At 42.0% G+C, this 25,920-nt stretch overlaps 2 protein-coding genes across 4 annotated transcripts in view; one reads left to right on the forward strand and one right to left on the reverse strand.

Moving 5' to 3' along the window:
- Positions 1 to 127: 127 nt before the first annotated feature.
- bri3 (brain protein I3) lies at positions 128 to 12,944 on the forward strand. 3 transcript variants are annotated; one of them, XR_003463315.1, is made up of 4 exons: positions 128 to 748; positions 1,845 to 1,956; positions 4,657 to 4,863; positions 12,928 to 12,944. XR_003463315.1 is itself a non-coding variant. In XM_027285209.1 (3 exons), exons 1-3 carry the CDS (start codon positions 601 to 603, stop codon positions 4,787 to 4,789), a joined length of 393 nt encoding a protein of 130 aa, XP_027141010.1. In that variant the 5' UTR covers positions 128 to 600; the 3' UTR covers positions 4,790 to 6,058. The 3 variants fall into 3 exon arrangements, 2 of the variants coding, with proteins under 2 accessions (XP_027141010.1, XP_027141011.1); XM_027285209.1 differs by lacking the exon at positions 12,928 to 12,944 and having other exon boundaries at positions 4,657 to 6,058; XM_027285210.1 differs by lacking the exon at positions 12,928 to 12,944 and having other exon boundaries at positions 141 to 748; positions 1,848 to 1,956; positions 4,657 to 6,058.
- baiap2l1b (BAR/IMD domain containing adaptor protein 2 like 1b) overlaps positions 6,167 to 25,920 on the reverse strand; it is a 27,394-nt gene continuing 7,640 nt past the window's right edge. Inside the window, exons 4-14 of the mRNA XM_027285208.1 lie at positions 24,027 to 24,088; positions 22,577 to 22,648; positions 21,754 to 21,888; positions 16,075 to 16,227; positions 15,653 to 15,808; positions 15,382 to 15,496; positions 14,593 to 14,809; positions 12,162 to 12,224; positions 11,066 to 11,297; positions 7,219 to 7,265; positions 6,167 to 7,133 (exon numbers count right to left, since the gene is read on the reverse strand). Coding sequence (XP_027141009.1) covers positions 7,061 to 7,133; positions 7,219 to 7,265; positions 11,066 to 11,297; positions 12,162 to 12,224; positions 14,593 to 14,809; positions 15,382 to 15,496; positions 15,653 to 15,808; positions 16,075 to 16,227; positions 21,754 to 21,888; positions 22,577 to 22,648; positions 24,027 to 24,088 — 1,325 coding nt within the window. The 3' untranslated portion in view covers positions 6,167 to 7,060. The remainder of the gene's footprint in view (positions 7,134 to 7,218; positions 7,266 to 11,065; positions 11,298 to 12,161; positions 12,225 to 14,592; positions 14,810 to 15,381; positions 15,497 to 15,652; positions 15,809 to 16,074; positions 16,228 to 21,753; positions 21,889 to 22,576; positions 22,649 to 24,026; positions 24,089 to 25,920) is intronic.

Here is a 25,920-nt window from a genome sequence, read left to right on the forward strand (position 1 = left end):
CATTATGCAGGGTACAGGCCTATCATCACATCCAGTGGTGTTGTTGTGAGGGCTCTGCAGTGCTCTGCTCTCTGCATGCAGCCTTTTATTTCCACGTCCTGTCGCTTTAAGAAGCCTTCAGTGCGCAGAGGCGCTACAGCAGCTCATCACATGATTCTTCTCTTGTGACAATCCAGACAGAAAGGAAAAGCCTCTCTGACTTCCAGCTGAGTTACATGGTGCTGCGATGACAGATTATTGTTGTTTTGGTGCCACAGGACCAAATGCAAGAAGGGAAATGGAGTTAAGTTAACCATCGCCGCACTGATCCAGCCCATTCCCGTCTTCAAAAAGTGGACGTTTGGTAAAGATTTGAGGTTGTTGCGCCGACCTGGAAGAAGAGGAGAGGGGACGGGGGGGGGGACAAAGTTGGCGCATGGAGAGGGACGAAGTTTCATTTTGGCGCAGCGTCTTTTCTTTGTTTTTGTCGCCTCTGCGCGTAAATCAGCGTCGGTCAACACAACGCAAGTGAGCGGAGTTGAGCTTTGACTGTTTTTTTTTCTGTTGCCGAGTTTATCAAGTTAAAAGGAGACAACTTGAGGACACAGTCCTGTAAGAGAGATGGTGGACAGCAAGCCTCTTCTCCAGGACAGACCTCCCGCCTACACCACCGTCCCCGGGGCTTATGAGTACGGCCCGCAGCCGCAGCACAACTATGGGGCCATCCCTGCACCGGCCCCGCCGCCGTACCCGTACCCCGACGGCCAAGGTAAATATCCCGGGTTAGGTTGTTGTCACGGTTTTTTACCAGAAAGTAGTCTCACTTCCGTCTTTGTCTGAAAGGCCATGGGTGGATTTGTTTCGGCTCCCGCAGCGACATTAAGTAAAAAACAAAAAAACAAAAAAGGTGGATGTTTACGCACCATGTCCGAGACTTTAAGTTATAAACACCGTCAGAGAGTCATTAGTTTATCAGGTGCTCCATAGGTGCGCATGCGCACTGTGCTGATCTCATGTGTTTTTGCATAAATAATAATAATAATAATAATAATAATAATAAGAGTGCTTAATTAAACATGAGTATAGGTTGTATAGGTGGCAGCATCATGTGGAGGTCACATGTCATGTGTGCTGCTTCACCTGTGCTGAATGTGTGCGCAGCAAGGAAACTCCACCTTTCATGTAATTTCCTGTTTGCTCAAGCACGTGGTTTTCTGAAGATGAGTAAGTGTTATAAAAGAGTACATGTACAGCTCAGCCCTCTCTCTCTCAGGGGCAAACATTTCTCAGAAGTCTGGAGTTGACTCTGTTGCACAAACATCACCGCACATGTACTCAGGTGATCCATAAAAAAGAAAAAAAAAATCAATATGGCCTGAGATTGAAGTGACTGTGCCATAACCTGTTCTTTGACTTCCTCCTTTGGATGCTTTTTTATTTATAGCAACTTTGATTATATGATGTGGCCTTTTGAGTGCTGTGTTTTGTTATTGAAAAGGCACGACTGATGATCGATTCCTTTCTTCGTAATCCCCCTAAAATCTCAACACAAACACACAGAGCACTCTTTGTTCAAACTTGTTTTCATACCAGCAGATCACGTTTTCACGTTCCATCTGACTTTAAAAATGCCAACATCCCAGAGTGTCACTTCCTTTTTAATCACACTGGAGCTTAAAGAAGTTTATAACCTCGTGTTTGTGTTCTGCTCTTATCTATGTTGCTGAACCTGTTCGCACAGATAAGTGCGGCCTCTGATTGTGAACCTGCTTGCACGTGTGTGCGGTCATATTCATACTGAAATCCTCACAAATGATGATATTTACAGTTCATATGAAGTGTCTGTCATCTCCTTCTGTCATCCACAGGATACCCAGCAGCCCAAATGGCCCCTGCGGTATCCCAGCAGCCTTATACGGGGACTTACACCATTATCCAACCCTCTGTAGTGGTGGTGGGAGGCTGTCCTGCCTGCAGGTGAGCACACACACACACACACATCAGAGTGTATATTACACTAGATAACAGAGGAATACATGGTCACATGATGTCTAACATTGATTTACAGTTTAGAGACAACGAGCGAATAATCATGAGGAGAACTGGCGTGAAAAAAATGTGACGTTTTCTCGATTAGCTCGTGGTTAAACGCGAGTGTCACATGCTCACACTGTGACTAAGCCGCTTTCTGAGCACCGTCCTCACACAGTCCTTTTTTTTATATCACTTTGTGTCTTCATATATTTTTACCACCTATGTGTTTTTTAGTCCTTCCTGCGTGTATGTAGTCAAACCCACAGTGACCTCATGTCAAGCAGTGCTAGACTTTCAGTTTTGTAAAATGGTTTTATGTCGGTTTCACTGTGCTTGAGTCAACATCCTGTCAGTCAGATGATTTTCAGCCTCAAACATGTGACAGGCCCGGTCAGGCCACACAAGGGGCCTAAGGTTGCTTCAGGACATGATCAACAGGAACAGTAAATGGAAATCCGATTTAACACTGGTTGAATTTGAATAATAAGGTACACTGTATATCTACACCAGGAAGTAAAATCTGCTATGAGGAAACTGGTTTTTAAATTCCCAGCATTGCAGCAAGAATTCTTATTAGGAGGTGAATGAATACCACACAAGTACAGTCCTGTTTTATCTGAAATGAAAGCTTACATGGTTACGTGTGTGCCTGCTGACTAATCATGACTGACAGTCTAACTAACGGTAAGTTTTATGATTACACAGTTACAAAAAAAGGGAACAGCTCAGTCATAAGGCTGACTGTTTACCGAAACTATGTACTAAGAGTACTAAAGAGTAAGAATCACAAACTTATAAAGAATTAAATGAATCAAATATTGACTCATTTTTGCGCCACAGAGCAAACTTTGCACAAATCTTATACTTGACACACGGACAGACTCACGCAGCAGCACGTTGTGTATGTAAAACACAAAGTGTTGTAGGAGTCCGATACAGTTTGAGTCAGCATTTGCATCATGTTTCTTCAGTCAGTGAAAGTCACAGTTCCCGGCACCAGCGTACAAATAAGTTGTGCAAATACAAACACAGTGTGGTGCAACAGTGGACCAAACACAGCTCGCTATAGCAGTTTTAATAAAGTTAGACCCAGTTTATCATGGCCTGTTTCATCAAGATCATTTCTATGTTATCTAGGATCTTAGTTGATACATTCAATTTGTGAATTCCTTGTTGGGGGGCCTCCAGCAAATCTACCGTCCACGCTGATCGTCGTGGTCCAGTCATGAGACCACGGTCAGCACTTTGTTCACCGTGACTCTGGATTAAAGCTGCTGCGACACACAGCCCTCAAGACTCCCAGTTCAAAACAAGCTTGTTTCATGTTCTTTTCTAGATTGTGCTTACTTTTCTCTAAAGATCTGAAAAGTATCTCAAACATGGAAAAGTTAAAGATATATTTAAAGGTTAGATGTTTTTAGTCCTTTACCACGGGAGGCTGGGTTGGATTCGAGAGGCAAATATCTGACTTGTTTCACCCGATTAGTACTTTGTTTCTTCTGAGTGATTGTTTCTTGGTTTCCTCTCTTTCTCTCTCCGATCTCAGACCAGTCAGCTTATGATAGAGCTCTAAATGGAGAAAGAAAAAAGGGGAAACAGCACATTTCAAAAGAATTTGCAATTGAGGTCAGACTCAAACTAAGCAGTCTCATCATGATGGTTGTTTACTGTGAAATGTAACAGACACGGCTCAGATGGGAGATAATGACTGCAGATAAGCATTCAGTAAAGTATTATTTGTATAATGTAAGTACCTCCGATACTGGTCAGACTTTTAATGATGCTTCTCGCGGACGTGACTTGCAGAGGCAAGTTTAGAAACCTTTGAATAAGGGCTTCGGATGCATCTTAAAGGATGACACATCTTGAAAATGAGTCGAAACGTGATAATAAATCATGTTTGAAGCCCCAAATCTTAGCAACAGTATTAGTATTACAGTAGTAGTACAGTATTATTTATTCAGTGTAATGAATGAATACATTACTTAAATAGTCTGATATCAAACTACATGAATGAACAGCTGTTATTTGTAACTCCAAACAACATGGACAGATTATAGAACAACAGACAGCTACAGTAAAACATCCAGAACTTCCTACATCAGAGCGAGACTCTGAGAGACGCAAAAAGACTATGAACGACGTGGCTGCATTGTTTGTAGCCGTTTTGTGTCTTTGCAGCCTTTTTCTGTCTCTTTTATTGTAGTTTTGTACTCGGTTTTCTGCTCATTTAGCAAGTGTTTTGTTGTTTATTTGTTTATCTTGTGGTTATTATTTGTCCCTTCTGTAGTTGTTTCTCTTTTTAGTATTTTTGTATCATGGTCATCTCTTTGTTTCTTTGTTTTTGCATCTTTGTGGATGTTTTCTGTCTCTTTGTAGTCGTTTTCCTTCTTTTTTTGTTGTTGTTATTTTTGTATGCGTCTTCTTTGTGGTTGTTCGACTTTCCAAGTACGTTCAACAGTCATTTCATACAGAGGTTCTGGTTTAGGGGCCCTGGATCTGTACCTGATATTCCCATTCAGTAATCCTTCCAGAGAAATGTTGTAATAAAAATCCTGCATCAATATTTCTGTTTGGTCTGTATTCCTTACTGATGTTTTGTGTGTGTGTGTGTGTGTGTGTGTGTGTGTGTGTGTGTTGCAGAGTTGGTGTCCTGGAGGATGACTTCACTTGTCTGGGGATCCTGTGTGCCATCTTCTTCTTCCCCCTGGGACTCCTCTTCTGCTTCGCACTGCGTCAGAGAAGATGTCCCAACTGTGGCGCCACCTTCGGCTAGAGGGACCAAACCACAGCTCACACACCTGCTCGTGCTCCCACCACACACACACACACACACACACACACACACACATATATATATAATCCAACATCTTTGTTTCTTTCATTTTGTTTATCTTTTCTTAATATTGCACATATTGCTGTTGCCATTATGTTATGTACAACAAATGATCAAGATATTACCATGAATTATGACGTGAGTTTTTAGTAGAGGCGCGTGTAGAAATCGATTTTTCATCTGCTAGTTGCGGATATATTCTAGCATATGTAAGTGTCCAGGTGTGCCTTCACTACATGCTGAGTGATCATCAGAGATTCCATCAGTCATGATTTCGTCTGTAGATTTAGCTCAGTCATCCAAGAATCTGAGCAGATTCCTTTTATGTCTTTTGACAAGCCAGAATTAACCGAGGCACGTGTAGTATTTGTGCCTGAGTTTTTGTTTTTCCTTTTTATTTTTGTCTTTGCTGCCCGCTGCATACATATTTGTTTTGGTTAACATTGTGCTTAGTAACATTGTACTCACTGATTTATGAGCTTTTTCTGGAAAATACAAACTTTTTTGGCTCAGTGTGTCATGGAATAACACAGATGTGTATAAAAAGAAAAAAAGAAAGATGTGTAAAGATCCTTGGACGTGAACTGTCCCGGCTGGAACAATGGACTCGCCTCAGACAGAAAGCCTGCACCGTTTTTTTTGTCTGTTTTTTGTTGATATTAATTCTTGGGGCCATATTTGCACTGACCGTTTGTTTGATGATTATTCTGCTGGGTTGTGCTTTTCCAGGGCCAATGCAGACCTCAGGTACATACAATCTGAAATGCCCTCGACTTTACAACCTCAATCACTGTTTGACTTCGGATTTCTACCTTCATTAAGAGGACTCTTTTCGTCAGACTCCATTTTAACGTGCGGAGTTCCACTTCAAGGAAGCATGCTGAGAGCAAAAGCTGAAGAAATCTCTCAATAATGTGTATAATCTCTGGATTTTTATCTTAGTACTCTGTGACAAGTCACCCTGCCCCATTCCTCCCAACCAGACAATCAATCAAGAATGTCTATGTCCTTGTATCTGCAGTATCGCCATGTCTACGTCTTCCATCACAGCAAGATGTTATATAACTATCAGAAGAGAAGAGAAAGAGATGTGTGGGAGGGGTTTTAAAAAAATATATTGCTTTAGAAACACACTACGCACGCTCTTATGATTGAGGTTCTTACTTTTTATATGAGTTACTGTAATTAAAAATGAATGCTACTTCCTTGGCTTGATGTTTGTCGTTCATTACAAATGCATGAACATTACACCCAGGAAATACACGCGTAACATTCAAAGTGACACACTGTGAGCATGATAACAAATTAAACAGCGAGTTGAAGAAATAAATCTTTATTTTTCCATACAGCAAATTATTAAGGGTGTAACGTGGGCCAAAGACCAAAACAAATGTACACACTGGTCACATGTGTAATGATTTAACTGTCATGAGGCGAGCATCACAGCTCATGTTCACTATTTGAAGAATGCAACAGGTACATATTTTTACAGTAGGTGTGTGTGTGTGTGTGTCCTTAAGGCAAATGTCCCGTCTCCACGATCGTCTAGCTTTACAAAAAAGTTAAGTTAGATGGCAAAGGACGATATTTATGACATCAGTTGTACAAACATATATACAAGAAGGGTAAAGATCACTTGTGTGCCTTGTTTGGATGCATCTCTCCTCACAGATAGTCGACATCCTTTTAGCATCGACGCTGAGATGTCCTTTTCCTAAGGACCTGAAGGTGAAATGCAGAGGTCCTCAAAAGTACATTCTTTTACTGTCCTATGGCAACAGAAAAGATTTCTAACAGTCATTTGGACGGTGAACAAGCAACGTCGACGGTATAAATACATTGCAGTATTTTCTTTGACCATTTTGATTTATCCATTTCTCAAGTGCAGGTAAGAATGTGGTCATTTAAATATCACCACCACAAACAGAGGGACAAAAATAGACATGGAAAATATATATTCAGATATCTTAGTTAAATATATGAGCATCTCTTCTGTAAATTAAAACGGTCCCAAAATACTTCCGTATGAGAGTTTGCAGCAGTTGAGTGATCCCAGATTAAAATGGCATTTTTTTCCCCCCCATCAGTACTGGCCAAGTTTCGTCTGGTTCCATCCAGACCAAAAGAACCTGCTGCACATCCCGGGATAGATGACACAGGAAGGTCGACAAGGGCTTGTGTGTATCGAGGATGTGTGGAAAGGTGGACAGATCAGATGACCGGTGCGGAGCGGTCATTGGTGACGGTTGGACGTAGCCTGACTGTGGCGAATGGGTTCCCTCCCCTGTGGAATAAACGCAGCAGAGATGAGTGCTGGACGTCAAAAGTGAGAGAAAAACAGATCTTCTCATTCGTGTTATGTGACTTACGCGAGGAAAGCAGGCGTAGGTCTCGAGATGCCATTGGGCTGCATTGTCTGTGGAGAGAAAACACAGATTCACTGTAATACAATCTGTCGCACAGTGTATAGCCATGACGCATGACACAGTGTGAATAGCTGGATCATCCCCTGATGATTTACACACAAACAGACACACTGGTTGAATGGATGAGCGAGGGAAGGCGTGGGAAAGACGGCATGCTGTGTCATATCATGAGACAGTGTCAGGAATCTGGACCATCTGGAAATTCTGGAAACTCTGTCCCACAAAGTTTTCTTACGACGAGTAAAGATCGGTGAGAAGATGTGCAATGCAAGACATTTTTTAACAGATATGCAACTTTAATTTCAAAAGGATAATTTGTGGATTTACGCCACTTCTCACACCCTAATATGCACCCTTAATTAAAATACCACATGTATAACCCCTCCCAACCTTACTCTTTCTGGGTTATGGCTATCCCTTAGAGACTATGTATGAGAATGACAACACAACAATAACTAAAGTGCCCGGGAAGTGGAAGCTAGAAGGAGCTGCAGCATAAATGCACAAATATAAATAGAAACACACACACATAATCATATTAGCTGAGCATGGAGTTTTCTGCTGCAGCTAGAAAAATAAATATCTAGCCTCCTGTGAAACACATCATGAATCTACTTACTGTGTGTTTGGAAGTTTCAAACATTAAAAGTGTGTGAAAGGTGATGAATCATAACAGTTAACCATAGTTAGGAGTGTCTGTTATGTAGGGAGGAGGGCATGACTAAATTAGGGAGTGATGTCAGAGACGGCGACTGTTTTTTGTAAACTGTCAGCAGGAGAGCTGAAGATAAATTGTTGATCTTTCCTTTCGTCATCCAATTATCACCCTGCAGTACTGCACAGTTTCCACTAGAGGTCAGAAGTGCATCGAGTGACTCAGAGTGTCTGTCTTGGCACAGTCCCTTTCACTGTGATGGCTTTTATTCCCCACAGGACATAAAGAGTTTCACATCTGTCCTCCCGCTACAGATGTTTGGAGTACAAATCACGTAGCAGTTGCAGTTGTGGCTGATAAACAGCACGTTTCATCATTTATGTGTCATAATTTATTCTCTACATAAACATGCACTGCCTCGCTATATTTGTCAAACCATGCCGAGGGAACCATTATTGTCTTTGCCTCTGTCCTGCTCTGAGTATCAACACTGCTTTTTTCCTCCCTTCACACTGATACTCACTTCGGAGGTCAAAACAGTCTCTGCTCCTTTAACTTTGTTTGTAGATCTCAATCTCACAGTTCACTCTCTCCGTCAGTCTGCATCCTCTAGATATATTCATTCCTTTCAGTCGTTATCTTTTCCTCAACACAAAAGCACCAAACCAGTGAGGGTGCATTTTTGTCTCTCACTGCATTCCTGAGTAACCCCTCCTCCAGTTCCTCTCACCTTTCCTTCTCTGGACCAACCTGCAAGAAACGGCTTTGCTGATGACACAGAGCAGGTGTAAATATGTGGAAATAACCCTGGCTGATGATCAACTAATAAAGAGAAGGCACTGATGCAGCACACACATCATACTGACGTTAATGTACATTAATGGTGCGGCCGCAAGTTGCTAACCAACGCAGGACACCAACACACAACCTCAGCCACCCACTCGTACACTGTGCTGAACATAAAAGTATTATAGTCTGCTGTAGCAGTGGACAACTTTTTCCCACACGCGTCTATTCTGGGATGTGTGTATGCGTGTTTTGAGCAGTTCAAGCAAGAGTTCGTGACTCACTAGGAATGAATGGAAGATAAACTTTCCTGGAAGTGGCCCTTATTTACCCCCGGAAATGGAGAGGTATGCAGTGAATGACGAGACAGAGGTGGAGGGACAAACGACGACGAGAGAAGCTGAAGAATGAAGAGAGAGAGAGCGACAAAGAGAGGGGAGGTGGGTATCAGGTTCACACAGAGTGGAATTCCACCATAATGCCGAGTCAGTGGTGGAGAGACGTGGGCTGGACGGAGACTGACAGGCCTGACAGTGGACACACACATATACACACACAAAAGCATGGTAATGACTCTACTACTGTATGTCGGTCTGTGGCCGGGGCCCAAATGAGTGGTAAATAATGAAGACTGTCGAGGTACGAAAGAGAAAAGTATCTCCATTTGCCATCTGACCACTGAACCTCTAACTGGGTCAAACATCACAATCTACCAGAATAGCCACATTGCCTGTGTGTGAGTGTGTGTGAATAACTTCACTGTTTTTGGATCAGTATGTTTAACTAGACTTTGCATGCACATATTAAAATGGAAAGGTGCAATAATAAACAAATGCTATGAAGACGTTTTTATGTACTGTACACAACATTTTAAATATGAGACTTGATTTGACTTTCAAAACAGCAGATTGATATCACCGAATATGAAATTTTCATATGGTATTACAGGAAGTGAATACAACTCACTGGCACGTACAGCGTATGTGTGTTTACTCATAGATGATTGTGATTATCACTTCTACAGTTAATTTCCATTCAAGTTAGTGTGTCCAGCATCCCTACAGGTAGATTAGAGGAGTGTGTCGTAGTACAGAAGGTGTGTGTGTGTTATCATGCAGAATCAGGCAGGTGCATTTGACCCTGATGTACCACAACACATTTACATTTATCCAGCACAGCAGAACAACAAAAGCTTTCGCAGAGGAAAACCGCAACTTTGACTGCAATGCTTTGCATGCTATGCAAACGGACGTTCGTAAAGTAATGACCATTGCCAAGTTGGTATGGGAGGTGATGGAGCTAATAATGTCATATAATATAAAAAAACAAACAATTGTCAACATTTGTGAGGACATATTCAAAAACTTGTTGCTGCTGTGTAAACGCTGTTCTGTTATAACAAAGGTGATTTTTACTAGTGTGCCCCAGTGTGTCTTAAATCTGACTGTAATGTTTCTAACAGCTCTATAAACATTTAATTTCTGCGTTTATGCTTAATCTAAGGTTGGTCTTTATGTTGAGGGGTTATGTGGGCCTGGAAAGGACACTAAATAAATCGGGTAAGAGATGGTGTACACTCTGGACACAGGTTGGTTGTCTATCACTGGGCCAACATGGACAGAAAACATGTTTCTACTCAAATTAACGACCATAGAGAATTCTAAATTTCCAATACATTTGATTTGAGGTTTTTATACGAGTAAGCTGCTCAGTGAAGGTGTCTTTTGACGCTCAAACAGTCTAAACCTGACATATAATGAGGGTCTTTATATCTAAAAATGAACCAATCTCTAACGTCATGTACCATCTCAGTATTGACTGTTTTTTCTAGAAGACTTACCGTATTAAGAAACTAAAATTAAATCAGTATAGTTTGTACAATAGAAGAATAAAAATAGCCAGAAAGAGCACTTATCAGTGTTGTTTGTGCCTCAGATTCCTTTTTTCATGACATCAACACACCGTACGAGTTGTACGCGCAGCAAACTAAGTTTTAAACTGTCCCAGAGTCCCAATATATGATTTTTTATCATGTATGTCAGTGGACACAGAGTGTATCAAGAGTGTGGTCAGGTTTCCAAAGTGCACACACACACATACACAAATGTGCTGTCATCAGCAGTCAAGATAAGGCTGCACAGCTGAGGGTACAGTAGCCATGCCGCAGTAGGTATCAGGTGAGACGTAGCCTCATGTTGCCAATCCTGTCACGACACTACGGCAGAGCTGTGCCAGCGCTGCACAGAGGTCTGGCAGAAGACAGTAGGTCAAACTGTTGTGGGCTGATTAAATTTCCTAAAACAATCATTTCAAGAGGGGGGTTTAAGTCTACAAGACCAAATCACTGACCGTGTTGTGATCAGACGAGGATGAGGAGGCTGCAGAGGGCGTGGGGGAGTGGTGGTGGTGGTGATGGTGGTTGTTGTTTGTGGTGACGGACGAGGCGTTGTTCTTGATGGAGTTGCGCTGCGTGCTGTCACAGTAGTCCGCTGGGGGGAGCACCATGGTCGCCTCGTCTGTCTCTGTGTCCTGGTGGTGGAGGTTGACCACGCTTCTGCTGCGGTACGGGGCAGCAGACACACTGTGGGAAGAGTTGAGGGAAGAGACAAGATGAGAGGACGGGATTGAGACAAAAATGGAGCAGGGAAATGTGAGGGGGAAAAGAAGGAAGGAGAGGAGGGAAGAAAAAGGCCACTTAATCAAACTAATTACATGACTCCTCAGGAGTCTCCTGGCATGTGTGTGCGCTCCTGAATTTCTATCTTCAAGGGCTGTTTGGTTTAGGGTTACTGAGAGAATTCGATTGAAGTTAATCTAAAAGTTGATGTTGGGTTTATAGGCATGACGTTAAGATTCAAGTTATGGGATTTAGACTAAACATGGTCTGTGGAGGGTCTTTGCTGTGTCCCCCAGTGCTGGTTATAGTTTAAGCTTCCTGTTTCCCTGACTGGTAGCTCTCGGCGGGATGTGCAGCACACTAAGATCTAATAAATTAATCCATCAGGGATTCGTCTCTTTGAAGACGAGACTGGAGTTGACTCACTGAACCTTCTCTCTCGCTCTGTCATCAGCAGCAAAATCCATTCATCAGCACAAAACATCCTGTTTCCTGAGATTCGGCTGAATTAGTTTGAAGAAAATTAATTTCGATTAAGACAAATTTGAGGGTTACACAATATTTATAAAGAGCAAAAAGACACTCAAGAGTCTCTTTTGGGGTCTACGAAAAAACATGGCTACATGATTAAGAAGACTGAAAGCAGAATGTGACTTCAGCTTACCAGGAATCAAAGGTTGAGGAATGGGAGAGTCCCCCATAGGATTAAAGAGGTTATCACTAACAGGAGTAACTAGAGGAAACACTGCCAACAATACAGCTGGCTGCAACATGAAACCTGCCGGTGTGTGTGTGTGTGTGTGTGTGTGTAACGTGGAGTCTCCTTACCTGTTGTTATTCACAAGAGGTTCGGATAGTGCACGGCAGTAGGATGAAGGGAACCAGCCCCTCCTGCAAGACACGGACAAAGAAGGAAAGAGAAAGAGAGAGAGGAGCCAAGTTAGAGATGATTACATCTGTGGTCGATACTACTGCCAACCTCCCTATCAGCTCTCACTGCACGGGAATCTGAAAGCTTCTCTACATGATTAGTGAAGATCTGCTCTGCCATCAGCTCAATGACATCCGCCATCTCTTAATCAGAAGACACAGAGACATACAGACACATATACTCCTGCCCCCCCATACACACACACACATTTAGTATTGCTAAGAGCTATTATTATTCACTCCATCGTTGTATATACTGTGTGGATGTATGCCTGTGGTAACTATGGTAGCAGAAGGCTGGGATTCATCACTGAAAAGACATCCTGATGAATGGGTGCCTTTGAGTTGTAAAGAGATTTTATTTCAAATGCTTTCACATTTATCTTCCTTAGCAACTGTTGGTTGGAAACAGGTTATTTGCATCTTTTCTAAAAGTTGAAAAGGAAATCAATGACTTTAATTTATCAAGGCCTTGTGGTCAAGGTCTTATCTCAAACCGGCAGAGTTAGCGCACAAGTTTTGTTGGTTTGTTGTTCGGTTTTGCTTGGAACTTAAATTCATCTTCGGTTTATTAAATGAGTCAACGTCTCACTCAGGCTGGAGGCCTATGAGGTATCTACTGACCTCAGTATGGGAATTCAAGCAGCCATTTGTTCCTGCCCACACACACACACACACACACCAAAATAAACTTGACTTCGATATAGCGCTGAAAAACACTGAGAGAACAAGTTCGAATGATGAAATCAAACGACTTTGCTCCAACAGTGTCTCACCCTGACCTGATGAAAAATCATTTCTTTCAGCTTGAAAACACATTTCATATGAGAGAATACAAAAAGTCCGATCACAAGCTCAGACCAAGGACTGTGTGTCATTGTTCATAATCAGTACGTAGCCAGTCAGCCTCTCCCCCTCCGTGTGTGGATACGTGTTAATATTTGCACATTTGGACTGGAAGATAGACGTTTCTTTCGTGTACCTGTGATAAAAAAGACTCCTACTGGAAAATACACCTCACTCAATCACGCTCATAATAATAATAGCTTTTATTTATTTAAGGAATGGTTTTCCACTGAGAACACATGCTCATTTCCACCACTATAGACACTGCTGGCCACTGAGCAGCAACACCTTGGCATGAAGAAAAACATTTCTCAAGGACAGCTCAATAGTACTGGGGGTGTGTTCACTTTCCCTTATGGACTTTTCCTGGACAGACGAGCAAAACTTAACCAAGCCAGCTCACATGATAAGACTGTGGGAAAGTCGGGAAAGTGACCTTGATAATTCTACACGTAGTCACATCTTTCGGTTTGTCAAATGCTGCTGCGGTGTATTATTTATTACCATTTCATTCTAACCCTCATGGACGTCTCTGTCTTGCTGACATTTATTCCACAGTCCATCAATGCTGTGTGGGTATCTGAATCAGTCAGGTGTTGCCAAGCACGTTGCTGAGATACACTATCAAAGCTGATATAAGACAAAAATTAGCGAGGGACCCAAAAGCATCAAAGCCAAACCTCCTACAGGACATGAAGTCCAACTTGTCAGATGCTAGAAGACGGTGATATACATTTTAAGCCTTTAGGCACTCGAGCTCACCCTGCCTGCAGCTGTGAGGCAACATGACCAAAGTTTTTACTTTGCGGCAGCCTCATTTTTGAAAGCAACTCAGAAATAATTCCTTTCTGCCCTTGATCAGGTTTTTTCCTGTGGATAAATTTGCCAGGTAATTTCTCTTGATAGTAATAAAGATCAAACCCGATGAATGATTCAGATTCAAAAACACACTTCCAAGAGCTTCAGATCAAATCCCTGTTTAAAAAGTCAAACATCTGAGACCCGGCGAGAGCGGGCTGAGTTGGTGCCTGTCTGTGTGGGAAAGCAGGTGGTACTCTGAACTGCTCTCTTATCACACCAGTCTGCTATCGTACATCCCGCCCTCAGGCCTTACTTTACTTTGATTTCCTTATCAGTGAGACTTCTAGCTCAGGCAACACTCGACGAGCCTTGAGCTGTCTGCGTGGTCAGCATAACAATCAGACGAGGGACTGTCTGGCCAGTTAGGACAGTGAATTTCAACTCCCTCACCTGACTGGTGGGCGGATGGATGGAGCATGAGCAGGTTTAAAAACCACGATGAATGAGGAGGTAGGTTGTGATTAAATTCACACACAGGAAGATTTCTTGTTCACATCCATTTAAATATAAGGTAGCTGTCAGTTTGTGCACAGATATGTAGAGCATGTGCACATGCCGTCCCTCATTTGTGTAATTATAGTGTTCAGTAACCCACAAATGCAACACGTGTGATTCAACTCACTTTCCATTCTTCTCCAGTTCGCCGTACATCCACCCGTCTCGCTCATCGGGGATGAGCAGGACGATGACGTCTCCCTCGTCAAAGCTCAGCAGCGTGCTGTTGTTGCCGGCAGTGTGGGGGAAGATGGTGCGCACACGAGGCCTCTTCACTATATTGTTGAGGCCTGTGGCAACAGACACAGACCTGGAAAGATTGTTCTCCTCGCTGTTTCCGTGGTCTGGGAAGGAGGGAGGAAGGAAGAAAGGTAAGGGAGAAGAGTCACTGCAAAAATACAAAAACAACAACGCCATCTATCTATGACGGCAGAGCAGATCAAAGCCATTACAATCTATTCTTTAGGGACCATGTGACAATCCATGAATAGTAAAGATGTCAACTTCACGACCATGCTAAGGAAAATTCAAAGTCATCAAAATGCTTCCTAGGACTCTGAATATCTGTAGCACATTTCAAGGCAACGCATTTAATGGTTGTTCAGATATTTCAGTCTGTGCCAAAGAGTTGGATCAACTGTCAATCATTTCTAAACATTTATTTAACACAACCATTTCATCCTGGAACACATTTTTGTAGCAAGGTCACCGAAACTGCAAAGAAAAAAAGGCGACGCCCAAACCCAAACCAGAGTGAAGCAAGATGCTTTTGTTCTAGGCGAGATAAAGGCCATTCACGTTTTAGGAGAGAACAAACAGTCCTACCCGCTGTCTTGAAAAGCACAAGCTTAAAGCCACGACGGCACAGGGGGAGGTGCCAAATGAAAACCAATGCCATAGTAAGATGCCATGATACCTGTGCTGTTGTTGGAAGTAGTGGTTGCACTGGAAGTGTTGTTGTCCTGGGTGAACATGTTAGCCAGAGGACTGGTCTGAGCCTTCAGAGGTGGGGCCGGGGGGGCAGAGATGTTCTGCAAAAAGAGCAGAATGATAATGTTTGCATGCTGATATCAACAGCAGCTTAAAAACCATTCTAACAGGAAATCTATATGAAATCTAAAACATCTATATCAGGTAGATCATGAATCAGTCTTGAGATATTTGTCCCTTTATCCCTCCCATCGTACCACGCTGTGCCGTGACGGGGACGGAGAGGGCAGAGGTGTGATGGAGATGGGTGTGCGCAGTCCCTCAATCATCGTCAAGACGCTCTCTGGCATGTCGGTGGCATCGTTGCACTGGTCCTGCCAGCTGCTCAGCTTTGCCGTCAGAATGTCTCTGGCCTGACCAGCAGGCACAGACATAAGAAAGAGATATTTAAAGAAAACCTGAGTAATCAGGGGAAATACTGCACAAAGATTTTCATCACTATGGTAACACGATACGTTGAGAGTGCTGGGATTATGGGTTTGGGAAGAAACTGTTCTGGCTGGTCTTTTGAACAGATTTAAATTGCCTAAGGCTGAAAGGTAGCTTTTCACCACCAGTCGAGGAGAAGCGAAATGTTCTGCTTGATTGTAACACAATGAGGAGCAGCCGCGTTTTGTACCTTGTCATGGAAGGAGGCGATCTGGTAGGAGAACATGCAGTGTTTGTCCACCAGGAAACAGAAGCGTCGTTTCTCCTCCAGCAGAGCCTCCTTACAGCCGTCTGCGATGAACAACTGCATGTCCATTTGACGGCTTGTCAATGTTTCCAGGCACTGACAACAAACACACATGCACATATACAACGTGTCAGTTTGAATCATCGATTTGTCTTTTGTTACCAATCGTTTCACAAACTACCATCTCAAAACAGATTATCAGGTCTTATCTACCCGGCCACATGGTTTCCCTTTCACTGCCAACCTATACACAACCCCAACAAGGCCAAATGAAATGAAATGAAAGGGGAAGGATTCCTTTCTGAATATCCTAATCTCACTTTTGCAGGAGACATCTTTAGACTAGAGTTTACTATACTGACAGATGCATTGAGTGTTTAGTGAAAGGACAGAGCGACAGGACGAAAGGGGGACAGGGCAGAGAGGGGATGTCTTATCTACACGGACAGGCTGAAGTATAAAAAGGTCAGAAGGTTGCTGAAAGGATCTTATTAGTTTATGCCCCTCTTGAACATGGTCTTAGTCTAGAGCTTTGATTTTTTGTAAACTAGTCATTCACATGACTCAAAAGACTAAGTAAACTTCTTTTAACATGGTCTTGTTGTTCCTGATTTCTTGTCAAAGCTACATGTGAGATCCATATCGTCATCCTCATCCAACTGGAATTGGCACGCCTGTAACGGCTGTTAATACAAGGGCACACACCCTCTCTATTCAGCTCTTACAACAGTCCCCTTGTCATAAAAGCCTTAAATGGCTGAGGGCTTTATTCACCAAGAAGCTGTGGTAAGTGCATTTGTGTGTAAAAGGTTCAAATTCTCATCTTCTGTGTTAACCTATGCCCAGAAACATGTTGAAAATGTGGCAGCCGTTTGGTAGGAGAATGTCAGTAAAATCAACTTAAATTAATGTGGAGTAAAGAAGATTATAAAAATGCTACATTTCCCATTTAATTACTTAAGCAACATGTTTGTATAACGGTTCCTCTGGGCGTAAAATACCCAGAGTAAACATCCCCTCACAACACTTATACCACTGAATTATTTCTCTAAAAGAGTCAGAGAAGATTACCAATAACACCAAATAAATACAGTAATGATTTACAGCATGGGGTGATAAAGATTTTGCTAATCTACCCAGTGTAGCTATCTCTAATGCACAGATTCCTGCCTTTTTAATGTGTTTGAGACCATCAGTTGGCATACAGTAAACAGCCTTATAATATGGCAAGAACTCCTCAACAGTCTATAATTACATGGATGTATCAACAAACAAAACAAAACATCAAACACTTGGATGAAACTGGCTTTTATGAAGACTACACCGGCAAAGGAAGAGTTACCTTACCTTACCTTTGCAGAGGACAAGAGGACAAGCTCATCACAGTTACCAGCTTCTGATATGGCTCAGATAGAGCGCACATAAATGTTTCAGAGTTCAAGTAGCTGACACACCTCAACATCCACTGTTCAAAGAACACTGTGTGAATCAGGCCTTGGTTGTATTACAGACACAATGAATTAGACCAGTCGATCTGTACTGAGATCTACTGGTCTATGAGTCAAATTTTAGATTTATGGTTCCAAACACTGTCTTTGTGAGATGCAGAGAAGGTAAATGGACGGTATCTACATGTGTGGTTCCCAGCATTAATAACAGATGAGGAGGCATGATGGCCAGCATAGCTACCACAGCATTCTGTTTGTACTTAGTGGGACCAAAAGTTACTTTGCAACAAGACAATGACCTAAAACACACCTGATATGTGAGGGATATCTGACCAAGAGGGAGTACTGCATCAGATGACCTGGCCTAAACCTAATTGAGATGATTTGGGATGAGTTGGACAGCAGAGTGAAGAAATAACAAAGCAGCACAGAATACATTGGGAACTTCTTAAAGTCTGTTGGAAAACCATTCCTGGTGCGACCTTGTGAAGCTGACTGAAAGAATGCCCAAATATGTGCAAACCTAAAGGTGGATACTTTGAATAATCTAAAATATATTGTGCTTTGTTTATACTTTGTTTTGTTTACCACATAATTCCTTATGTGTGACTTCATAGTTTTGATGTCTTCAGTGTTGAGCTACAGAATAGAAAAAAAATAAAAAAATATAAATAAATAAACAAATAAATAAATAAATAAATAAATAAATAAATAAATAAATAAATAATGAAAAAACAAAATGAGAAGAGGTGCCAAACTTTTGTCTGGTGCTGTATGTGTAATCCAACACCCGCTAAGTCATTGTTTTCATCAGCAACAATAGGAAGTATAAAACAACATGAAGCGTGTGTGTGTGTGTGTGTGTGTGTGTGTGTGTGTGTGTGTGTGTGCGCGTGTGTGTGCATTCAGCATTCAGCAGTGATGTCATCCTTGTCCAAACAGTGCCGTCTGTTTGCCTGACCAAATGACAATCTATCGTTCTCTGTGGTGCCAGGCTGTCCTCACATGAACCTGTCCATTTAGAGCTGATGATAACCTTGCTCAATACCCGATGTTATGATAACAGGTTGAGCTTTGCAGCCGTATGCCAACAAACAAGCAGATATGAATATGTGATGCAAACATGCACACCTACACAGCAGAAACTGCACTCCTACATCACTGATATCCCTTTATGTTTTAATACCTTTAACTGACCTTTATGTTATTCAAAACAAACACAAAGTGTTGTGCACCTCCAGAAAGTGTTTGCCTCTGTTGTACATACTGGTGTGGAGGGTGTTGAGTGAGGCGTGGGTCTGGTTTCAGCCCCCGTTCATCAGAATTTATATGCAGGAATAAACTAGCAGCTACTTCTGTAACGCAGGACAAATATTTGAAATTAGACTGGTCCATTGTTCAAGACTTTCTTAGCTATGTCATTCAAAAACAATTTCACTTGGAGATATGTAACACTGTGTTTCCAGCAAACCGACTGATTATACAGGCTTCATCTGCGGCCAGATGAACATTACGTACGCACAAAAATCAAAGTGGTGGCATTTTCTGTGCACAAACTGGTATTTATAAAAGCAGCATGCGTCACCTCACAGAGACTTCAGAACAGGTGTGCACGGCAGGTGATTTGATAAGTGGGCATAAGGTGAGACCATGTGACCATCTTGCAGAACGTTGTTTAGGTTGTTAGTTTTCGTTGATGCAGTCTACACAGGGTTTTGTAAAACGTCATTCAAAGGTGCATTTATAAACTTCATTTTAGTTATGTAGTGTGATTAAAACTTTCCTTGTTAATGATCTTTCAGTTCTATCAGGAACTGTAAAGCAATTCTGTTTCATTATCAGTGCTACAAATTAATCATTGATAATTTTACTGACGTTGAATAATGATGATTTAGCGATCACTTTGGACTGAGTTAGTGATACAGATGATATAAATAGCTGCAGCCGTGCCGTGCCATATGACAGCTGCTCTGGTGCTGTTGAGGCACAATCAGTTCAATTGTGCTTCTTCTTCTCATTAACATGTCTAACGAGTAGTGGCACAATTATCAATATGTACGGATGTCTGCATATTTCCGCCTAGATTCAAGATTAAAGCTGTGTACGCATTGAGTTTTATGTGGATTTATCACATAGATTAATTCAAGTAATTGATTTGTTTTCTACACAGTAATTATAATTTCATTAGGGCCTTATATGCGTCTACAGTTCTTTGTATTGTTTTTATGCATTTGTGTTATGTTTTGGTATGAAATATTGTAGCACTTGAAGCCAATAAAAATCATTTGAATGGAACACAATTAAGGAAAATACAGAGAAAGAGAAATGAGAAAACCTTTCCAGAACTGTAAGAAGTGGGCGGCATAATTTCTTCTAACAAATAGACTAGGGGAAAAAAAGGGGGACGGTGAAATGCTGTTTCAACACACACGCACGCACACACAGACACACAGCCTCTTAATCACTTTACATCTGTCAACATGGCAACGAGCTTGTTGCTATGGACAACCTATGTTTATCCCGAGAACTATGGATAAGAAAGAGTGAGGGATGGCAACAGAGAGATAAGACATAGAGAAAAAAAAAAGATAGAACACACTTTTCCCTCTTTGACATGTAACAGACTCGAGACATATCTCAATCTTTTGTCAATGCTTTGTAACGTGGTCTCACCTTTTGTTGGAGTGTCTTTTAATAAGTTTGGTGACAGTTTTGACAGCACTCGCTAAAAAAAACAAAAAAAAAAACTTGTCTCTGCTCTCTGACAGATCGTTCCCTCCCTTTGGTGTCTGTAAACTCTTGCTTCTAAGCCCGACACCCTGTCTGTCTGTCTTCCAGCCCACCTCTGTCTGCTGGGTTTCTAAATCCTAATACCTGGCCTTGTCTCAGATAAGTGAGAACAGCAGCGCGTGAACATTCTTGTCTTGGTGAGAAGGTGAGGGATAGAGAAGAGGTGAGAAGAAACATAGGTAGGTGAAACAGGGATGGAGAGATAATTGGAAAAGAAAGTGTAGAGGAATGAGAAAAGAAAGGAATAAAAAGATATGATAGAAGAATATAGGAGAGTTCATCATATTTTATTAGATCCTTTTAGTTGCTCTAACATGTATTTATGTAAAAAATACATGCAGTAATTTATCCTAAAAGCATTTTCATTATCAAGCAAAAGAAGATTAGGAAATACCGAAATCAGCTCTGGTTCACAGCATGCTCGCATTAAAAGGTGACAATCTGCAATTCAAGTTGATATAACTGGAGAAAGCAAATTATTTTTTATTTTATTTTTCCTGGATAATGATAAGTCTATGTAGGAGGTTAAAGCTGTATTACTGTATTCCTCGAATGATTCTTTGTGGTTGTCTCTCTTGCTTTAACTCTGCCTGGATAGGGGTAGGTTAGGCCACGCTGACAGAATACATAAACCCTTAAACATTCACAGCTGCACGCACATGCACATAGACACATACACAACAAGGTTATGTAAGATCTGTTGTGCTCTCAGGGTCACAGCTATGAGTAATTTTCATTCTGTGGACTCATTGTTAGGGTGTGGTGGCAACATGTAATGACAACTTAAACTCGCTGTAATAACTTCATATTTCACAGTGGCTAATTATGTTTAATCAGGTGAACCACCCATGGTAACTGTGAACAAGATCAGAGCGACTTATTTTTTTATAAAAAAGGACAATGAATGATACTATTAAAGAGTTCAAAACATACTAAGGAGTCACTTTGCTAAGGGACTTCACACACTTTCCAACCATTACACGAAGCATGGATATAAATCCAGAAGGGAATATTAAGTATGAGTTGTCCATCACTCACAATCCCTCTGCCAATTCTACATTAAACACCTGAATTAAGATAACTGTACATATGTATTTTTATTTTAACGTGGTTCCTTGTTCGGTTGCTTGTTTGTGTGTGTATGTGTCCACTTTCATCAGTGAGCATGCGGGCAGTGTATGCGGGTGTAAAGAAGCCAAAAACAAACCCAGATCTTCTCCTGCATGACTGCCAGACCCTTCACACATTGTGCCCAACTACTGTTACACTGGCGCTGACAAGGTGCATCTCAGGTGTCAACGTTTGTGAATGAATGAGTGTGAGGCATCCATGTATGATGTGTCACAACCGTCTGTACACGCAGGGGTGTCCACGTCAATCTCACCTCGCTCTCCTTGTTCTCGTACTTGTTGGCATTCTTGCCTTGGCTCTTTCTCCTTAGCTTCTTCAGGTCTGACTGGGACCTCTCCAGAGAGTCCTGTTTCATCTTGTGCTCCATCTGGTACCTCTTAAACGTGGCCTGGAGCGGAGGAGAGATCCATGTGAACGTTGGAACATCGATCTGATATTTGCCAGAACAGTGTCAGGCAGCAGATATCAAGAGTGAGTTTACCCGGTCAGAATAAACTGGCTCGATATAATTTGAAATTTAAATTCAGTTTCAATTCAAGTTTGTTGATACAAATTCCCAGCTACCTTTGTGCAGCTCTGCTGTACATTTGCATGTAACACATTGCAGATCACAAGTCAAGTTTGGGTGGCGCTTTGACTAAGTTTGCTGCTCAAAAACAGAACCATATTTTTAGTTGCGTTGTAGCTCTAACTCCCATTAGAACGTGAATTAATTGCCATGAGTGCTGTCACAATGACAGATTAGACTATAGATTAGATCATAGCGATGACATGCTGCACAGCATTGCGTTACAGTTCAAGTGTTGGAAATAAAACCCTCATGTCATTGAGTGTTTACAGTTTTTCCATCCGTGTACCTGCTCATCCAGTTCACGATCGTCTATAATCATGTGCTTTACAGTAAGGCCTTTTACTTACAGGCATGTTTATGTTGAGAACAAAAACATAGACATACTCTCATATGGCGGTGTGTGTTCTCATGAGCGGGGTGGATGGATGGGGCGCTGCTGCCACAGAATGACTCAGACACATGAACAAACAAGCATACGCACCGTTGTGCAAGAGAAACTACTCACTGTCATGTATTTGACATCCATGTCTGTCTTTCTCTCCAGCTCGGTTATTATCTCCCTGTGGAACCTCTTAAACTTCAGGTGAGGAGGAGGAGGAGGGATTAGAGAGAGGAGAGGGGGAAAAAGACAAGCTGGTTATTAGAAGTGATGGGAGAATGGAGCGTAACAGTTTGTCAGCTTTGTTGTCTGTCGGTGGCAAACATGGAAAATACTGAGAGTGATCATCTGGAGTGTATCTGCACGCGTGTGTGGGGGGTGAGAGCCAAGTCCGAGGTTGCGCTTATGAATGAGTCAGAAACAAAGCGTGGGAATGCCCACAGACTTCTCTCCTTTTCTATCCAGCTTTCAGCTCATTAGTGTGAAGGTGTTGAAGCGTTCCCCTCACCAAAGCCTTGTTGAGACGCAGCGGCGGCGCCCACATGGGGCGGAGCAGTGAATTGGAAGACCCCATTACTGAACACACACATAGATGACCACGGAGACCTTGTCACACACACATCGAAGGTTTTTCTTCCATCATTTTCTCTGACCTGAATCGACGGTGTGACTCACCGACTGCAGTCCATTAACAAGTCAACCCACTCACTGACGCCATTACCAGCAATGTCTCAGAGGAGTGCCTCACAACTTTTATGCCCCAAAGTTTAACTTTAAAACTCGGCATTATTTATTTGCCCAAACACAAAGCTCATTAAGAACAAAAGTCTATTTGTTACTGTGTGTGTCAGGATCTAACAGCTCTAAGTGAGGGCTCGATTAAATATAGAACAGCTTTAAGTAATTTATCAAATGAAAACACCAAACATTTGTATTGTCTAATTCCTCCAATGTGAGATTCTTTCCACCACAAACTGAATCCCAACAACTGGAGGATGAAACCTTGTGCTCTGAAGCTTCTAATAAGCATTCATCCTCAATTTCTATCAATAAATTAACTGGATAAAGATGGATTAATAGTCATTATTTGCTGCTTTACTAACAGCCTGAATTAGGCTGTACTTTCACCGTAATGCACCAAGTTGTAACAGCTGTTGTTTTCCAAGGGCATGTTAAGGCCTGCCCCGTGTATTCAGCAAGGAAATGAACCAACAGGTGCGCCTACAACCCAAACCTGTTGTTTCCCTTCCTCATCCAACCTCTACGTACTTCGCCACGCTGTGCCGTGATGCTGCTGCGGCTGATGTAGGTCAGAAGGGAGGAGAGGAGGAAGTGTCTATCAAAGGGTGGGAGGAGGAGAGAGAAAGCTACTGGCTGACTATGTCAACAGCTAAACGGTGCTTAGTGAATTGAGGCCTTTGCTTGAGAATGTCTGGAAATATTCTGAGCAACAGGTTCAGAGAGTGACAGTGCCTGACAAAAGGCATGTGGGTGAGGCAGTGTAATTATGGAACAATTAGGGTTACACAGGAGTTTTCAGGACACACACACACACACAAAAACACAGAGCACTAACATTTTCTTCCAGCTCAAGATGAACCTTCCTGTGGACCTCGGAGATTTCCATCAGCACGACACCTGCCACACAGAGAGAACAAGAGAGGGACAAAGAAAGATGTAGAGTTTAACGTCAGAAGAAAGACAGGCCATCAGTAATCTCATTGTCTGGTCGTGTTTGCTTTTCCTTTCAGTCTCTCTGTTTTCAAAAGATATTGTGCAACACAGTGACAACAGTGTACAGTGACAATGTATACACTATACACACACACCACGGATAACAGTATCACTGAAAAACGATGTGCCTCATTTGTAACCTCGAAAAAACCATCAAATGTCACCGGCTACGGATTGTGTTACAAAGTTTTCCCGATTGTGAGATGAAAGGAAAATAAACACATGAGCCAGTACCAGAAAAACCGGACCACCTACTGCTGGGCTAATCAAAAAGAGCTCAGATGGCAGGCAGCCATAAATTATAACCTTCTGTCTTTGCATGTTGCTCACAAAAGCAATCAAATTAGGATTATGGAGCAGAATAATTATGTGGAAAACTGTAATTAAATTTCCTATTGACCCCGTGCTATAGAGATTTAAAAAAAACATCATCATACTTGCGGCACTTTGGGTATTCTTGTGTTTCCCATAGGACGGCAAACCTCACCTTTTGCAGCCCCGCAAATATAAAACAACATACATACAAGAGCATATGAGAGTGTGTCTGTTTCTAACATGCTGTCGCCTGTGGCCTAGATAATATTGCTTACAAATTGAAAAGACCTCTGAGTGTGTGTGTGTGTGTGTGTTTGGCTGGCGAGGTCCCTTGATAAACACCATGTTTAACCCCTTAGATAAATGGTAGACAGAGGAACAATGCGTGTGTTTGCAAAAATGTGTGTGGGCCAATGATTACTTAGCACAGACGAAGCGGCCCTTCATTGTAAGAAGCAAATGAACTGCAGCTGAACTACAACTTCAGCCTGTTCAAAGAATGTTTACTCCGTTTTGAAACTGATGAATAATTTGGTAGACAGTCTTCAATCGGAGTGTATATTAAGCATGTCTCTTGTGTCCCATGAGATCGTGTGTGGTATTAGATATAAAAGCAGGATGCAAATTGTCAGAGCGGAAACTTTATACTGCATGTTATGACTTTTTCCCGCGGCTTTTCCCACAGGCATTTATTTTCAGTGTACAGTGAGTAAATGTCACGACGGAAAACATTCTTCAGTAGCCAACAAGTACAGCTGCACTGTACGCAGGGGTGTTAACAGTGATGCAACCTTGAGACATTTTTTAAAAGGCAGATTTTCCACTGAACAGATACAGTTGCTTCTGCTTCAGAGCCCAATACCAGCTCCGTTTTATCCGTAACAAACGGAAGACCTGCGCCATCACAGAGGAGAGGTGTTGGCTTGGTGAATAAACAACACTTTAATCATTGGATATATTTCCGTATTTGTTGAGGTTTAATGTTGCAACAAATGTGAATCAGAGCCATTTGCACAAACCTTAGATAGATTAATAAAATGGAACAACTATCCTCGAGCCTTGACGATGAATATTCAAATAAATCAACCCATCACTATCTAAAATTAGGTGGGGCCAGTTTCCTTTTCCCAACAGTGTTCCGACGTGTAAATATCCCTGACAGATGTTCAATAGGCTGATGTATCAGTATGACCTGTACATTCATCAGTATGTAAACAGTGCCCTTCCCCGCTCTGTCTCTCTACATCATGACTGCTCCACCTTGCCTTACGGGCGAGAGTGTCTCTTTTTCTCAGCGCAGATCAAACAGCTTGGCAGATAAAGGCCGACACATCAGCCCAGTGAATCACGGGAAAAGGGACTGTGGGGGAGGGTGGGGCAACAGCTAGGATAGCGAGGGAGGAGAGAGTGTTAAGAGTAGT

The sequence above is a fragment of the Larimichthys crocea genome, chromosome XII (genome assembly GCF_000972845.2).
Source record: "Larimichthys crocea isolate SSNF chromosome XII, L_crocea_2.0, whole genome shotgun sequence".
In the NCBI taxonomy this organism is placed as follows: domain Eukaryota; kingdom Metazoa; phylum Chordata; class Actinopteri; family Sciaenidae; genus Larimichthys; species Larimichthys crocea.

Coding starts and splice junctions, on each gene's coding strand:
- bri3 (XM_027285209.1), top strand. CDS start 601: ATGGTGGACAGCAAGCCTCTTCTCCAGGACAGACCTCCCGCCTACACC. Junction 749..1,844: donor CCCGTACCCCGACGGCCAAG/GTAAATATCCCG, acceptor TTCTGTCATCCA/CAGGATACCCAGCAGCCCAA. Junction 1,957..4,656: donor GGAGGCTGTCCTGCCTGCAG/GTGAGCACACAC, acceptor TGTGTGTTGCAG/AGTTGGTGTCCTGGAGGATG.